The sequence below is a fragment of the Agrilus planipennis genome, unplaced genomic scaffold (genome assembly GCF_000699045.2).
Source record: "Agrilus planipennis isolate EAB-ADULT unplaced genomic scaffold, Apla_2.0 scaffold11, whole genome shotgun sequence".
Taxonomy (NCBI): domain Eukaryota; kingdom Metazoa; phylum Arthropoda; class Insecta; order Coleoptera; family Buprestidae; genus Agrilus; species Agrilus planipennis.
Genome location: NW_020440736.1, coordinates 1,247,442 through 1,265,197, shown reverse-complemented (window position 1 = coordinate 1,265,197; position 17,756 = coordinate 1,247,442). Strand labels below are relative to the sequence as shown.

Genomic DNA, 17,756 nt, shown 5'->3' with positions numbered 1-17,756 from the left:
ATTTTTAGAATACTTTTAAATTAAAACAAATAATCTAAATGCATACAAAATTTTAAACAAAGAAGTACAGTTGTTGTTGTTGACACCTAATATCTCGATTATTTGCTCTGAAACCCTTTATCATCTAGCTACGCCATTGAGTTGATATTTTAGTAGACGCATGCAGTAGCAAATTAAACGTTTTGTTTGAATAATTTTTAATAGAATGATAAAATATATATAGCTTCAATTCACAAAATACAGCTTTGCCCCTGCTCTTTAACGGTTTTCAAGATGTATGTTTACAGCTTATTATGCCTCAATAGTAAATTATGGATAACAAAATCGATCAAAAATTGATACCCTGAATCGAAATCAGAATTTCCCATCAGTATTTTGAGATATTCTAGGCATGAAGACATTCTCTACCTTAATTTGATGCCAATAAGGTAAAAAAAAAGAAACTAACCGCGTAAACTCAATAACCTAACGAACCAGTATCCCAAAAGCTTACAAATTTCCACCATCTACTAAAGATGTTTCTTTTTCTACTGACAATCACACGTGTAGTAACCTACACTAACATTTGCATTATTTGCATGACGAATCTAAGCTTTCAGGCATCATGAGCATCGCGATGTTATTAAATGGCGGAACGTGATGGTGACACGCCAGGAGCAACTTATTCTCTGTAATGCGATTACGGTTTCTGTTCAAAATCTATCGCCAACGAATTCTGGGCTATTTGTTGAATCTTTACGCTTCCCGAAACGAACTAAGCGCTTTAGATCCTTTTTATGAAGGATATTCCATTTAAAACGGCCATTCAACTCTTTTTGGATGTAGAATAAGTAGGCTCGCCACAATGAAAAATTAAAAACGAAATGGTCCTACTTATTGGGATCCGTCAAATGGGAGGAGCTTAAAAACATGGCGCCGATTAGGGAAAATTTATCGTAGTTCCTATAGTGTACCGTGCAATTTCCAAGTTTTTAAATTACNACAATGTAAAATTAATGTTTTGAACTATCCAATTTAAAAGAAAGCGCCGCCAGAAAACAGGATTTACGGTTCCTTCATAAATCATTAGCGGACAGGGAAATGATGTCATTATTATATTGCCATCTCTAGCCTGTGCAAAAATACGTTTTTGTTACATTTATTTATGAGCTAATATTTAAAGCAAACAACTCAAGGGAAGCGACGGCCAAAGCGATATAACTTTCCGTTCCTTCGGCGAAGATTCATTGCTCAACTTTCGGAAATAAACCCTCGATTTCAGCGAGCCGAGCTGCAAGGAAATTAATATTTTCATGTGATCCGACCATCCTGCTCCTCTCGGACTAAAAGACATATATAACAAACCTTCTGCCATTCAAACGCGGATTATAATTTTTAAAGTTAATTAATTGTAAACAATGCCAGCGGCGTACACACAATTAACAATCCCCATAAGGGGAACTCAAATTACAAATAAATTGAAAATGAACAATTTACGGCAAAACTAACAGCCAATCGACGCGACTACCTGGTAATTGCTACCAATTAACAGAACAATTGTAATAAGTCGTTCTATTTAAAAAATCAAATTGTTGCTGTATTTTAAACTCATCATAATAGTTTGCAATCCGTTAAGGATGTTTGGGAGGTATGTCAAAATGCTACGAGGCAAATAAAAATTTAGAAGAACGTTCCTCATTCAATTCTAAAACTCCTGTAAAAATTACAAATCGATTCACTAAACCGGTAAAAAGTTATTGAAAAAAAAGCTACCAGAAATTTCAAACTATTATAATAAGTAACTTGAACTCTGGAAAATCACTTTAGCGTAAGGTTATTCAAATTCACTAAATGGTTATCGAGGAAAAAATGAAAAATTAGCTGAAAATCTCGTTTTTACTTGATAATATAATGATAATATTTATAATTGTCTGAAATAAATGCAATTTTAAAGTTTTAATTATTATTTAAACATATTAAAAAGTTTTACGCTCATTATTAATAAAGATTGAAACTAAATATTTTTTTGTTTCGAAGTTGAAATCAAGGCATATTCACTGCCAAAAGTCAGTTAAAAATTTTCCATATTATTCGTTATTTCTTATTTTATTCAAAGTTTTTGGTCAAATTCCAAATTTTCTCTCAAACCGTATACTTTTTTTTAGTATAGATAGTATTTATTTACTTCATGATATGCTGCAAAACCTAATTAATCACGAATTTCTAATTTTATGAACTCTTGTCTCCGATTGTACCTCCCAAACATCCTTAAGGAAACATAGTTTCGTTATGGTAACCACCGGATGTGGATTGTCATTCGAAACATTGTTACCGACCAACTTGAAGTGATCTTATTCAAAAAAGTTGATTAATTGACAGTACATCGTCATCTGCACATACCTATCAACCTAAAGGTCCCAATGTTGTAGGTTCGGGACTACGCCAAAAGGTAGGAAGAAAGGCCCTCTTCAGCTGGGTGGTGGTTCGGGTGAGAAAGATCAAACGAACAAAATGAAGACAGAAAAGAATGAAAGATTATCTGTGGAATATTACTGCCCCAGCATTAGTCTAAATGATTCAAGGAAACCACAGAAAAACTTGTACCAAGGCAGACGGACCCGAATGCTAAGCAATGGACTAAACCTCTAGACCGTGCCGCTCGGTATAGGTTGCAAAATCGTCGAACTAATGTATAAGCAACGAGACATTGAATTTTTGTAGGGTTAAATTCAAAGCCTCAAATTAATGAAGAAAATTGATTAAAAAAATTATACTTTAAGAAACGATTACAATTTGTTGATTTGCGTACTTTTGGATAAAAAATTTACCCATTCCAGTAAAACTTCACTGTTAACTTCAGTTTACAGTAATAATCTGTCAGCTGGTGAATAAAAATAACATTACTTTATCATCTCGACGATGAGAAGGTAATTTATTTCGAAACGTCGAGTGAAATCAGCGCCTCCAGACAGCAAATGACAACATATTATTATATCGCGATAAACGAGAGCTTTAGCAGTTTGAGACGGGTTTTCGCGTTCCCTGGGGATCAGCAGGATATTAAAATGATCCACTTGCGGGAAAAAATTTAAATTAGTTGACGTGGCAGGGAGAAATTCTTCGAACTACCATTCATGTATTCAATTCCATTTAAAGTTAAAACGTGGGCGGTAATAGACGTTAAATAATCGTAATAAATAGATACACTTGTGTCGAATTGAGAACTGAACATAGGAATATTCTATTTTATTAATATGCATTCGTCAAAGGCCGACATCTTCTTTTTAAAATTCGACATTTTTTCATCTAAACAATTAAGTAATATGAATACGTCTTAAAGCTTTTGAAGGGTGTAATGCTTTTTTCTAAAGATTTGAGAGTTCGGGTTAGTTTATGTCAGTTTTTAGACAAACGTAGTTGAAAAACATACCAATGCTACCAATTATGCATTTTTGCTAGTGAGGCATGAAAAAAAAAGAATGTCAACAATGAAATGAGACCAAGGTGTGTTGCACAGTTTCTCAATAGGATTGCTGGAATCTTATCAAGACCAAGGGAGGAGCAAGGATCCTAATTAGTCTGGACTTGAGTGACCTCTATCTTTGTGAAGAAAACATCTTCCAGAATAGTCTCACAAACATTGATATTCGAGAGTACCCAATTCATAAACCACTAGTTCTGGTTCCATGGTGAAGACTTTGAGGAACTCTGGTGCAACGGCCTCTGCTATAGCTGCATGATCAGTTAGAAGCTTTTCTGCTTGGTTTCTGATGGTTTTCGGAATGCCCGTTTTAGATAGCGTCTGGTGCAGTATGAACGGGCAGAATTTTTTGCCAACTTCCTTCTCATAGTCTTTTCTCCTCTGCTTCGTATAAGATATCAAGGAGTTTGAAGTTGCTCTATATGTGTCGTAGTCATTTGACTTAATTATTTCTAATTTTGTCTTTTCCAAGCTCTCAGGTTCCTCCTAGCAATATTCTTGATCTGATGGTTATTCATATCAAGTTTTGAAGTACGGTTCGGAATATGGATCACCAGAAGAAGTCTTACAGTCCAATGGTAGAAATTCTATTTTTCATGGACATCGTAGATACGCGGCTAGTCGAGCCCCTCCCGTAGGAGTTGTGTGAGATGTTGTTTAACCGACTCAAAGTCTGTTCCGAAGTAGTTTGATCGCCCATGATTCACTTTGGGTTGGTATTGGGATGAATTTTTGTCATTGGCCAACCCTGTGCATTTTTATAATAAGGGGTGACCAACGGTTAAAATAATTCTTTCCCTGCTTAAAAAAACCTCCCTTTGACACCTCCAGAACCCCAGGTAGAAAGGGGGTATCCCAAACCCAAATCCAAATCTTCTTTAAAACATTATATGTGTAGCATTTTCGCTTTATTTAGTGTTACTTTAACTAGGCTATATGAAATTATTTAAGGGGATAGATTCTACCGCTTGCTGGTTAGTTACAGCACTTCAGTATTCATACAAATCCTAATAAATACCCTTAACCACAATGTTTATCAGAACAAAATCGTATCTATCAGCATTCTATTCCGTATAGCACGTGTACGAGCAAAATCATATCAGTTAAACGCTAGTTTATAAACATTACGTATTCCTTCAAACTGTAAGTATACTTAATAATTGTACTTACCATTTATAAAAGAACGCCAAACACCAACACATTAAGTACACTAAAAATAAGTATACCTACACGAATTCATTTTACTTATAAAACTGTTTAAAATCATAGATTTGGAAACAATCGCAAAGTGAAATTAGTTACAATGAGTATGTGGCGCCATCTCTACATCAGTAGATAGCTTAACCGTACAATTCCAAGTAGGTATCAATATCTGAGGCGGGAATTTAAATATTGTAAAATTATTAAACCAGAAATTAGAAATTATTCAACTAATTTTCAAGTAGCTGATTTCTCTTAGTATAACTATACTTTTCATATATTTTTAATTGATATTTTTATATATTAATACAGAATTTAACTTCCCTTTATATTTAATGTATCTTNTCCATAAATTCTTAGAAATAAGTGGAACAAATAAAATACAGCTGGATGATCAAATAGTCTTATTTAAATAATATACTTTATTTACAAACATGATACATTTTAAAAACTACGTATTTTTAACAAATTCGATTTCTTCAAGTTCCTCTTCTTTCTTACTCTTAAACTTTTCAAACACATACCATTTCTTCTTATTTAATAAAAACAAAATCATAAGTATTGGGAGATGTAAAAGTGAAAATCGGAAAAGTTTTCTAGATGATGCGCTTGACGAATCTTTATAAAACTTATAAGCCAAATAAATAAAATACCCATTTAATGGTATAGTTTCTAAAACAAACCACCAAGTTGTTGTGTCCAATAGAGGCGCAGCAGCCGACATTCCAGCAATAGCAATCGTGTGCCTTAATGCCACTCTCCGACACAAACCTGGGTCAGTCACAGCCATCATACGATAGCCAGCTCTTGAATAATCGGGTCTTAGATTCCACGATAAAGCGTTGAAATGAGGAAATTGCCAACTGTACAGAAGGGCGGCCATCAACCAAGCACCAGCGTCCAGGCTATTTGCACAGGCAGCCCAACCCATCATAGGAGGAATGGCACCCACAATGGAACCCACCCATGTGTTAAGAATACTCATGCGTTTTAAAGGAGTGTAAATGGCAGTGTAAAGTAATAAATTTGTAAGTCCTAATGTTGCAGTTAAACCGTTTACGCCATAGTATAATAAGCTTAAACCAGCTATGCTCGATACTGTGGCAAATGTCATGGCATGTAATGGTGTTAAACGCCCGCACACTAACACCCTGCTCTTAGTTCTGGACATTTGAGCGTCAAAAGGAACTTCGTGGAATTGATTAACCGAATTCGCTGCACAAGACAGCAAACTTGTCCCTGCCATACACACTCCAAAAGTGGTCCATTCGAAAGGAGCTGGAGCCACAGCATAACCTGCCATAGTAGTAATTACCACCAAGGCTGTTAAACGAATCTTTGACAATCTTAAATAATGATTGATAATGTTTGACTGATCTGTAGACGGCGTTGGTCTCCATGGTGGAGGAACTTTGGGCTTATCTGATAATACTTCCTTTAAAGCATGTTCTACTGCAACAGTTGTAGGTCTCTTGGAGGTCTGGTTAACATAATTTGCTTCCTGTAGTGAACATTTAACAGGATTCTTTAAAAAGCCGACTGAACTACTAATAGTTATCAAGTTATTTCGTACATACAGTTGTTTGATACACACAAATTTAAACATAGTATTTCATTTCACTAGGAAAAAATTACCACTAAAGCAGTTACTGGTTAAGCACAATTTCATGAGGGTGCCTATTCCCAATAATAAAATTACATAATTTCGTGTTTGCGTTGATAGGTTAAGTTCATGTCATAGATAATAGATACACAAAGGGTTCATGTCATGTTCCATTATATGAAAGATTTCATACTATCATATAAATAAGTATTATATTGTACATATCATCCACGTTTACTATAATATATGTCTATGATACATATCTAATCTGTGGTTAAATTTTTATCTATCATAGATTCTCATAGATAAGTTTGGGTAACGTTAACCATAGATAAGATATTGACGAACATAAACATTATAATACTTCTGTTACAGACTACCGGGAACATTTCATAAAATTAATAATCGGGTTGCATAATTTTTAAATGTTCCCTATAATAAGCTCTGTAATAGTAAATTGAAAGTATGGGGTATAAAAGTTATAAAAGGCATGAGTCTACTACACATTGAAGATTGTAAAAATATTGGTTTGCTGTTAAATTATCATAAAAAAGTACAGCTTACTGTATCTGCTGCATGATCAGTTAGAAGCTTTTCTGCTTGGTTTCTGATGGTTTTCGGAATGCCCGTTTTAGATAGCGTCTGGTGCAGTATGAACGGGCAGAATTNTGTAGGACATAAATTCAGATGACCTCTACTTATAACCAAGGCTTTTAATATAATTGTAATAAAATTATTAACCATTTATCTATTGACTGACACTGATTTCGGACTTAGTAAATAGTCTATAATAAATCAATCCTAATTATTTCATATTTTAGACATTTGTGTGTTCATTTCAGAGGCCTAAATGCAATATATTTTTAGGACCCCAAACACAAAAACAAATATTCCAACAATTTAATTTTATTTTTATTCTGTATCTAATAATATTAACGCCCTCTTGTCCACAACAGGTTTTTTGTATCAAATATTAAAATATTGTGACATATCATCTGGTGGGTTCCTCATTAACTCTTTATTTATGAAAATAGGAAAGGGGAAGCAAAAACGTGGTACCTAAACCTAAAAACCTAAACTTTCTTAAACTCAAATACGTTGAATCTTCTTTTTCTTAGTTTTATTTGAATTAAAAAAAAAATAGCTGTAATGAAAAAAGAATTTTTAGAGGCGTTTTCTCTTAATTACTTGAACGCCTCCTATTTGCCTCTGGATCCGCTACTGTTCCCATGGAAGGCTTTAGCGTTCAAAGGGTGGGGGGAGGTGGTACCACCCTCGTTGGGAATCTATGAGCTAGATCCTTTCAATATCTTATAGCCTGTGTTAATTTATATTGTTTCTCAGACGTTTAACGCTCATTCCTATGTTAAGGCTATGTTTCTATATTTTCCATTTTGTTTGCATATCTTGTTGAGAAATACATGTATTGTTTTTCGCCCAAAAAGGTTCACGGTACCGCTCCAGATATTGCAGGACAAGATAAGGCCAATCCTACAGCTCTATTATTGTCTGCGGTCATGATGCTCAAATACATGGGTCTTAACGATCATGCGCAAAAAATTGAACATGCTTGTTATGACACGATAAAAGAGGCCAAGTATTTGACGGGCGATCTGGGGGGAAAAGCGAAGTGTTCCGAGTTTACAGACGCGATTTGTGGTAAATTGTCCTGAAATCTGATATAGAAAAATTTTCTCTTTATCTTCTTGTAAATAAAATACTGCTACTGTACTCATTCGTAGAAATCTATTTAGTAAAGCTTAAGATTATAATAACATCGAGAAGTTTTCGTCCCTCTTTTATTATTATTATTTTTTTTTGTTTTAAAACCGGGAACATTTCGCTATTTTTTTCTCTTTCGTCCAACGTTAAATTATTTTGATAGTATTATTATATTATTTATTTATCGGATCTAAACGTGAATTTGATTTTGAATTCATTGTGTAGATAATCTCTAATAAATTACAACCAAATGAAAAGAAATGTGTTTTATTTTTCCCTTTTATTTATGAGACAATCCACTAAAGTGCCCATATGAAATCGACTTAATAAAGGTAAGTTTTTTTTAATATTCAGGAATAGCAAAATTTTATAAAAGAAGCTTAAAAATTATTTTTTTTTATTTCTCAAACATGATAGTCTTTTTCACGTCCCTTCTTTAGGGGAAAGACTTTTTACCCTGCTCTCCCTTTCCTATATTTCCTATTACGGTTATTATGGTGGTGTGGGTTGTTGAGCATATCAAGGGGAGGGTGAAATAAGAAAATTCTATAGGGGTAAAAAATATAAAACAGTATAGTCAAAATTCACGTGAGTGAGTATTTATACAATTTCATAGTAATACTTTTTTTAAGAAATGACGTAAAATGTCCCACATTACGAAACATAAATGTTTTAAAACGATGGTAAGTACATATTCCTCCTTTTAATTATTCAATCCAGAAGGTAGGTAATTTTATTGAATAATTAACAACTAAACAAAAAAAACTTCCCAGACAACGCGAGCCTAAATAGTTGGGCTGTTTTTCTTGTTTTTCCAAAAATAATTCCATTTTAGGATCATTTTGTGGTACGAATCGTAAATAAATATTATTGAAATCCGCACTACATGTAGATACGTTCTATATTTGATGATTGAATATTTCATAAATTGTTTTATATATATCACGATTATGATTTGTTTACGGNTGCATTGTTTCTAATAAAGTTATCCATAAATTCTTAGAAATAAGTATAAAAAATGTCTTGTTTTTTATTTTTTCGATTTCTGAAAAAAAGGAAAAAAGTATTGAAATTATAATTGAATAAGAATGGTCACTGAATGACATACTTTATCCTTATGTTTGCTATGCTGGGCTTCAGTTAATGCAGCAACCTTTGAACGTTCTTGTTCTAAAAGAGCATGCAATCTAGTCACTTCTTCAGTTAATTCATTTTTAACAGCATTCAATCTCTCTAGTTCAACCAGCACATCTGCTTTGTCTTTCACTAGGAATATAAAAGCATAATGAAGCTTAAAAGTTCCTGTATTTTCATAATAAGCTTACTTTCTCCATGACCTAAAATATCACATAATGATTTGTTCCTCTCTTTGACAGCAGCAATTTCAATTTTAGCCTTTTTAAGCTGTTTCTTCAGTTCTTCATTCTCTTTATGTTCTTTATCTAATTTATCCTAGAACAGAACTTGTGAATACAATTATTACTGTTATTAATTGTTGAATCTTTGAACCTGTAACTGTGCTAAAGAGATGATTTCATCTATTTTTTCTTCTCGCTTCTTCCTGAGTTCTTTAACTTCTTCTTTATTCAACTCATTTTGTGCCTCTTGCTTAACTTTATCAAAAAATCCATGGTCTGAGGCAATGTCTTCTATGGTTTCTACTTCTTCTTCTATATTAGGAAATTATTACCATATTAGACAAAAACAATAAAAACCAAAGCAAATGATTAACCTTTGTTATCACCGTTTCCCCCAAATTCCAAAAACTGATGCAGACTCATTCCTTTATTTTTCTTTTTTTTAACCTGTGTTCGATTTTTCTCCATTTCAGCTTCCTTTTCTAGACGTTTATAAATCTCCTTTTTCTCCTCATAATCTAATTTTGATAGTAAGATGGCATTTTGCAAATCTTCTTCATAGTTTCCATTTACTAACTGACTGTCTTTTTCTTTCCATTCTTCCCATTGTTCATTTACATGTTCTTTCTTCTTTTCTTTTCTATTTATATTTGTCTAAAAACCAAGAAGCTATTAATCCACAAATTGCCACTTGAGACAAGTAAATACCTTTTCTTTTTGGCGATTGGATTTGTTATCTTTTTTACTATTCACAGTAGTTTTAGCCTTTTTGGTGTCAGTTTCTTTACTCTTTTTTGTGTTTTGCTTCTTAATGTCATTTTTTTTATCCTTAGACTTCACTGAGACAGGTTCATCCTCAATCTTAAGGCAAGCAAATCGAGATGGAACTCCAATATCCATTTTGTTTAAATTATCAAGTATTACACAGATATAAAATGAAATTGTTCTTCAAATATGTTGATAAATAAATTAAACTTATTCAATTTTGTGCAACTTCAATTTTTAATAAACAATGACTGACAATAGTACACAGACCACCGTTTTCGAAAAATTAACCATACTTTATCAGGATTGATCAGTAATCAAGGCGAAATTGGAAAGAAAGATTTTGTTTATTATTTTTTTGTGAATAATGATAACAATAAATTTAATAAATAATAAATGACAAAATGCTTAATATATGTAATTAATTATTTTATTGATATTTTTTTATAATTTCAACGGAGAAATTCAAATTCATTTCTTTAGGCTTAATTTTTCTGAATGCTACTTAATATGTAACATAGATGGTGCAATCAACAAGAAGAACCAAGCTATGGTACGTATTTATGCTATGGAAGCAAGTTATCTCGGTAACTTCTATGGTAACTAAAGATAACTCTATGGTAATTTCTTATCTATGAGTAACCTCTTTCGTATTGCTTTTATGCACTTTTATGCGTGTCTTCTCTTTTACTATCACCCTTTGTGTATCTATTATCTATGTTTGCTATCGTCTGTCATCTCTTCTGTTCTTCTTTTACTGACGTAGGTTATTTGCCATTGAGCATGTAATTAAATGTAAATATTTAATTCACTTGTGTAATTTTTGTAGTACTTATTTGGTTTCCTGTGAAATTGTGCAAACGTAATTGATTTAGAACTACTAAGAGACCGTGTAAGAATTTTTAGGTAATATCTCACTAAAACAAGGGGACGTTTTTTTTTTAATTTTTTTATTTTTTTTTTATTACCAATTATATTTGTCTTTGCACCTTGTACCAAAGCGATTAATTATTATACATTGAACTTACGTCATTTATCTATAAAGAGAAGCAAGTTTATTGATCTTATTTTTGGTTGTTATTTGGTCTTATTTCTTTCTTTTTGGAAGAAAATAATGGCTGAGCGTTTAGATATTGTTATTTTTGGAGCAACTGGCTTCACTGGTAAACGTTGCATACCAGAAATCGTGAAGTTTTCGAAAGTTAATGGGCGAACACTGACATGGGGTATTGCTGGAAGGTCAGAACAAAAGCTCAAAGATGTGTTAGAGGAAATGGAGAAGGTCATTGGTAAGTTATATGCCAAATTGGATTTATAACCAAATTTAAATAAGGGAAATTAAACATTTTTTTTAAGCTAAAGATCTTAAATCAATCCCTGTTATTGTTGCGGATATAAAAGATGAAGAATCCTTAAAGCAAATGACAGCAAAAGCAAAAGTTATTTTAAACTGTTGTGGCCCATATCGGTTCTTTGGTGAACCTGTTATTAAAGCTTGTGTTGAAACTGGAACTCATCAATTGGATGTTACTGGAGAATCTCAGTATATGGATCAGATACAGTTAAAATATGGAGATGCTTGCAAAGAGAAGGGAATATACATTGTAAGTGCTTGTGGATTCGATAGCATTCCAGCTGATCTTGGAGTAATATTTTTAGAAAATAAATTTGAAGGTAAGACTCTTGATTTAATATGACAGTTATCTTATTTACAATTATTTTAGGGACTTTAAATTCAGTTGAATCTTACTTGGAAGCATACGAAGAAGGGGAGTCAACTCCTGGTCCTGCAATTAATTATGGTACATGGGAAACTCTGGTGCATGGAATAGCCAACTCAGGCGAATTGAAGGAGCTTCGACAGAAATTGTATCCACAAAAATTACCCACATTTACACCAAAGCTTAAATTTAGGTGGAGAAATAATGTATTCTCACATTTTTGAAAACTTCAATTTGTTACCCTGAAACTTTAATTAATTAAAGTACTGTTAATTTTAGAGGATATGTTCATAAATGTGAAACAACTGGTAAATGGGCATTACCTTTCCTTGGTTCAGACCGTTCCGTGATAACCAAAACTCAAAGATTTTTGTATGAGCATGATAGGAAGAGGCCAATTCAAATACAGACCTACTTTACTGTGGATTCTTTATTTCGGGTGTTTGTGCTTGCTATAGTTGCAGGTATCATTGCAGTTTTAACAAAGTTTCAGTTTGGAAGGAATCTTTTGTTACGGGTTGGTTTGTTTTGTTAACTGTATGGCTTAACATTTAATGTATTTATTATTTATTTAGTATCCTGGATTTTTTACTTTTGGATTTTTTGAATACCAAAGGGGCCCTTCTGAAGAAAAACAGAAGAAAACTAAATTTGCGATAACTTTCTGCGGCAATGGCTGGACAGAGAAATTGACGGAGCCCGAAGACAATTATAAACAACCACCAAATAAGATGGCTGTCGCACGTGTTTCAGGCACTGACCCAGCTTATGGAATTACTTGCACCGCTTTGGTGTTATCCGGAATCATAATCCTCACTGAAACTGATAAACTCCCTGACAGGTATGCAACACCGATAAATGTATACCATGTTGTCTAAATGAGTTCTAAAGCATTCTAATGATATTGTGGAATGTTTCTCATTATTTAATTGTTAATTTATTTACTACTATGAATATAAAATATTTGTTTTGTCTATAGAGGAGGTGTTTTCACTCCTGGAGCTGCGTTTGCCAAAACTTCATTGATCGAGAAATTAGAGAAAGATGGCTTAAAATTTGAAATAATTGCCATGACTGAAGCTAGGGAGTCCTAATAAATTTGTTTCAAATCATTTAACTTTATAATCACCCCCAGATTTTATTACTGTTTTCTAAATGTTTCAGAGTAATCGTTGCTTTTAATTTTTGATTGCATTTTTTCTTACCTTATTATCTACTATACTGATTTATATATGTATTTCCAATTTGAATTTTTGTTAATTACCTTTGGCGCTATATTGAAGTTTTGTTCATTAACGTTCAGTTGTTATACCACCATATTGGCTTAATTTTTATTTGTGCATTTGCAAAAATGTTGATCACAATTTCTTTAACAGAAAAAGTGAGTCTTGAGGTAGTTGCCAATGACGTGTAACATCTGATTTCGGTAACGAGAAAAATTAATTTGTTAAAATTTTATGTGCCAATTTTAAAAGGATTGATTTACACGACATGAAAGAAATTTTAGTTTACAAACGGTTGATAGCTATACCTTCTTTATTTTTTCTCTTTTCCTCACTATCCCATCAATTTAATTTGAATAGTGCGCTTCTCCCTTTCTACTTCCGGTTACACGTTTCCGTTGCATTGACGAAATTACTTCCATATTCTTAGAAATGCAAACACCGAGTTTTAAGATGTTACATATCAAAAAAAGTAAAATATTCATATTTTCTTGGTTGTAAGTTTTTTGTGTTATTTTTTATCTAGTCTTGAAATATTTGTTGGTATATATGGTAAACACCTTACAAAGTCAATTGTAAGCGCACTTTATATCTTCTCATTTTGCAAATATTTCTTTTGCAATTTGGGCTGTGTAGTGGCGCATAATTAATTGTAGGTAGTCACAAAATTCACTGAATTAATGATATTTTAAGATGTAATGAGATTAATATTTTTAGTTTTTGAAATGCATTTATTAAGATTTAATGTTTATATTTTTTACACTTCATATATCTATTGAAGGGGCACTAAGATACATTTCTAACAACTTAATAAGTATTCGTTTTTAATTTAAAAAATATGGAAATGTATAAATGCATTCGAATGTAACGAATTAATATTATGCGAAAAGCTGGCTAATTTTTTGCTTCCTATTGAGTATTTATGTAAATGTTGTATTAATAAGCATTTAAAGTTTTACTAGATCATCCACGTTTACTATAATATATGTCTATGATACATATCTAATCTGTGGTTAAATTTTTATCTATCATAGATTCTCATAGATAAGTTTGGGTAACGTTAACGATAGATGAGATGTTAACGAACATAAACATTATAGTACTTCTGTTACAGACTACCGGGAACATTTCATAAAATTAATAATCGGGTTGCATAATTTTTAAATGTTCCCTATAATAAGCTCTGTAATAGTAAATTGAAAGTATGGGGTATAAAAGTTATAAAAGGCATGAGTCTACTACACATTGAAGATTGTAAAAATATTGGTTTGCTGTTAAATTATCATAAAAAAGTACAGCTTACTGTATCTATATTTAATTTGCATTTTACAAAATCATGNATGAGATTGTTTTTAACCATTTTATATTCTGTATTTTGTGTTATAAATAAGAATTAAAAATTTTAATAAACCCATTTCAATAATTTTAATGTATTAGTTTCAGTTTAGTGCATAGATAAGGTTTAGTGTAATTGAACGTGTCTTATATTTACATTGACAATTAGAATAACAAAATCTAAGAAGAACTAGATGACAATTGTCAGATTTAACCGGTATACCTATTCTCCATTAAGGCTAAAGGTGTACCCAGGGACCTGGGAAACCTTTATTTTTTAAAATAAATATTTTGTGGGTACAATGGCCGCCAGATTTATCAAAAAATTAGTGAGTAGAGTGTGATAATCTTTATTCCCCTTTTACAATTACATTTATTAAGTTTAAAAAATGTTTTCTGAAATAGTCCAGTTTTTTGGAAAAAAGTTCACTAATATGAATTATTTAAACGTATTAAAGTATTTTAAACCTCGTACTAATAGACAGTCTTTAAATAACGAAGAAAAAGTAAGTTTTTCGTTGACTGTTACGTAACGAAAATAATACTTTTTTATGGTTAGGTTAATTCACGTGCCTTATCAATTTATAGGCATCAAGCCCTGGAGTTCGTTTATATTCAACTGAAGTAAGAACATGTACTTTAATCCCTGGAGATGGTATTGGTCCGGAAATTTCAGCTGCAGTACAAAAAATTTTTAAAGCTGCTAATGTGCCAATTGAATGGGAATCTGTTGATGTCACACCTGTTAAAGTATGTTTAAGTGTTTTGCCTTTACATGAACTACAATGTATTCTTCATAGCAACCTGACGGTACCTTTGGAATTCCTCAAACTGCCATTGATTCTGTGAATCGCAATAAAGTTGGATTGAAAGGGCCATTAATGACACCTGTCGGAAAAGGTCATAGATCTTTAAACTTGGCCCTTCGTAAAGAATTTAGTTTGTATGCTAACGTGAGACCTTGTCGTTCATTAGAAGGGTAACTATCTATTTATAATTTATTCACCAAGTNTTAAACTTGGCCCTTCGTAAAGAATTTAGTTTGTATGCTAACGTGAGACCTTGTCGTTCATTAGAAGGGTAACTATCTATTTATAATTTATTCACCAAGTATTTTATTTTCTTTTTTTTTTTATTATAGATACAAGACATTGTATGACAATGTAGATGTAATTACAATTCGAGAGAACACAGAAGGTGAATATTCAGGTATTGAGCATGAAATTGTGGATGGAGTTGTTCAAAGTATAAAACTGATTACTGAAGAGGCTTCCAGGCGTGTTGCAGAATTTGCGTTTAAGTATACGAAGGAAAATAATCGGCGCAAATTAACTGCAGTTCACAAAGCTAATATAATGTAACAATTTGGTTTAATTAATGTTGTCATACCGTTTCATACTTACTTAATTTATTAGGAGGATGTCAGATGGTCTGTTTTTAAGATGTTGTCGTGAAATGGCTGAAAAATATCCTGATGTTAAATTTGAAGAAAAGTATTTGGACACAGTTTGTTTAAATATGGTACAAGATCCTTCTCTATACGATGTTCTTGTAATGCCCAATTTGTATGGTGATATATTGTCTGATATGTGTGCAGGTCTTGTAGGAGGTTTGGGTCTCACTCCATCAGGAAATATAGGGATTAATGGGGCTTTATTTGAATCGGTAAGAATATACACATATAATATTCTAATTTGTTCTTGATTGTAATTAATTAATGCTTTACATAGGATTAATTTCTACCATTTATAAGGGACATTTTTCTATTTACAGTCTACTAGTTTATTCTTATTTTATTTCCTTTACCTTTCTTCAAATTGATGTATTACAACATTTTCTTTTTTGATTTTGGCTCTGAATGTATTATCTCATTCTTGTGCCAAGAAGTGCTAATGTGATAAAAATTAACGCTCCTCAGCTCAGGACAACTTCTGTCTCCCCTGGGAACAACCGGTTCGACCCTATCCCCCCCCTCTTTAAGCCTTTGTACATGTGCACATAATACAAATATTTATCTACGGTTTAATTTATATCTTTTGGTTTATTTTATAGTTGTTGATAAGAGACATAATGCACAAATAAGCACTTATTTGATAAGAAACCTACTGTCAAGCGTCATTATCTTCATGTTTGGCTTTTAATCGGTTAATTATAATGTTTTTGTAGACAGAAATCGATAATGGGTATTTTCCTTTTTTTAACTTTTATGTTTATACAAGGAACGCTTCCCACGAAATGTGAGGAAATCTTTTAGTTTTTGAAATGCATTTATTAAGATTTAATGTTTATATTTTTTACACTTCATATATCTATTGAAGGGGCACTAAGATACATTTCTAACAACTTAATAAGTATTCGTTTTTAATTTAAAAAATATGGAAATGTATAAATGCATTCGAATGTAACGAATTAATATTATGCGAAAAGCTGGCTAATTTTTTGCTTCCTATTGAGTATTTATGTAAATGTTGTATTAATAAGCATTTAAAGTTTTACTAGTGTGTATTTGCATGTGTATTTTATGAGCTTGTTGCCAATAATTATTTTTGTAGTTATTTACATGTGATTAATAAAGTCTAGAGCATTTAAAGATTTTTTTACTCCTACTATAAATACATTAGACCTAAAAATACTACTAAAATACTGTACAACAGCAAATTTTTGTATTGCTGTGAATCCCCGATATGTTCCGTACTTTCCCGGTCGTAAATGCCGAGGTATTAATTTCAGTCAGATATAAAAGCTGAGTGCTTATTTTAATAAAAAAAGTTATAAACAAAATGTATAGCATAATTATTAAATTGTAAATATTTTCACTTCTTTTGTGACCACTATATAAAGGATTAATTCTACACATTTTTAGCTGCAATTTGTAAGACGTTCAACTTTTCTGTACCATGAGATTGTTTTTAACCATTTTATATTCTGTATTTTGTGTTATAAATAAGAATTAAAAATTTTAATAAACCCATTTCAATAATTTTAATGTATTAGTTTCAGTTTAGTGCATAGATAAGGTTTAGTGTAATTGAACGTGTCTTATATTTACATTGACAATTAGAATAACAAAATCTAAGAAGAACTAGATGACAATTGTCAGATTTAACCGGTATACCTATTCTCCATTAAGGCTAAAGGTGTACCCAGGGACCTGGGAAACCTTTATTTTTTAAAATAAATATTTTGTGGGTACAATGGCCGCCAGATTTATCAAAAAATTAGTGAGTAGAGTGTGATAATCTTTATTCCCCTTTTACAATTACATTTATTAAGTTTAAAAAATGTTTTCTGAAATAGTCCAGTTTTTTGGAAAAAAGTTCACTAATATGAATTATTTAAACGTATTAAAGTATTTTAAACCTCGTACTA

At 31.9% G+C, this 17,756-nt stretch overlaps 5 protein-coding genes across 9 annotated transcripts in view; 2 read left to right on the top strand and 3 right to left on the bottom strand.

The window, feature by feature from the left end:
* The window catches only part of LOC108733815 (carbonic anhydrase 2), a 123,773-nt gene extending 119,086 nt beyond the window's left edge, over positions 1-4,687 (bottom strand). The window contains exon 1 of the mRNA XM_018465139.2: positions 4,631-4,687. The gene's annotated coding sequence lies outside the window, so the exon portion shown is untranslated. The remainder of the gene's footprint in view (positions 1-4,630) is intronic.
* A 375-nt stretch (positions 4,688-5,062) lies between these two features.
* Positions 5,063-6,429, bottom strand: LOC108733764 (protoheme IX farnesyltransferase, mitochondrial). The gene has a single exon (XM_025979841.1). The coding sequence runs from the start codon at positions 6,264-6,266 to the stop codon at positions 5,112-5,114; it is 1,155 nt and encodes a 384-aa protein (XP_025835626.1). The 5' UTR covers positions 6,267-6,429; the 3' UTR covers positions 5,063-5,111.
* A 2,522-nt stretch (positions 6,430-8,951) lies between these two features.
* Positions 8,952-10,409, bottom strand: LOC108733771 (G kinase-anchoring protein 1-like). Its single transcript, XM_018465069.2, has 6 exons — positions 10,052-10,409; positions 9,718-9,997; positions 9,495-9,655; positions 9,311-9,437; positions 9,094-9,251; positions 8,952-9,030 (listed from the first exon to the last, which is right to left on the bottom strand). Exons 1-6 carry the CDS (start codon positions 10,241-10,243, stop codon positions 9,016-9,018), a joined length of 933 nt encoding a protein of 310 aa, XP_018320571.1. The 5' UTR covers positions 10,244-10,409; the 3' UTR covers positions 8,952-9,015.
* Positions 10,410-10,842: 433 nt separating this feature from the next.
* LOC108733840 (saccharopine dehydrogenase-like oxidoreductase) lies at positions 10,843-13,542 on the top strand. 4 transcript variants are annotated; one of them, XM_018465175.2, is made up of 8 exons: positions 10,843-10,870; positions 10,938-11,014; positions 11,217-11,397; positions 11,465-11,782; positions 11,833-12,022; positions 12,109-12,346; positions 12,405-12,670; positions 12,809-13,542. In XM_018465175.2, the coding sequence occupies exons 3-8, from the start codon at positions 11,223-11,225 to the stop codon at positions 12,921-12,923; spliced, it is 1,302 nt and encodes a 433-aa protein (XP_018320677.1). In that variant the 5' UTR covers positions 10,843-10,870; positions 10,938-11,014; positions 11,217-11,222; the 3' UTR covers positions 12,924-13,542. The 4 variants fall into 4 exon arrangements, with proteins under 4 accessions (XP_018320677.1, XP_018320675.1, XP_018320676.1 ...); XM_018465173.2 differs by lacking the exon at positions 10,938-11,014 and having other exon boundaries at positions 10,852-10,870; XM_018465174.1 differs by having other exon boundaries at positions 10,865-11,014.
* A 1,027-nt stretch (positions 13,543-14,569) lies between these two features.
* Positions 14,570-16,052, top strand: LOC108733826 (probable isocitrate dehydrogenase [NAD] subunit alpha, mitochondrial; the record flags this gene model as incomplete). Of its 2 annotated transcripts, none has more annotated exon segments than XM_025979824.1 (5): positions 14,570-14,716; positions 14,976-15,137; positions 15,188-15,366; positions 15,529-15,744; positions 15,803-16,052. In XM_025979824.1, coding segments are annotated over 5 exon segments (834 nt in total), but the record flags the coding sequence as incomplete, so codon positions are not given.
* Positions 16,053-17,756: the final 1,704 nt, after the last annotated feature.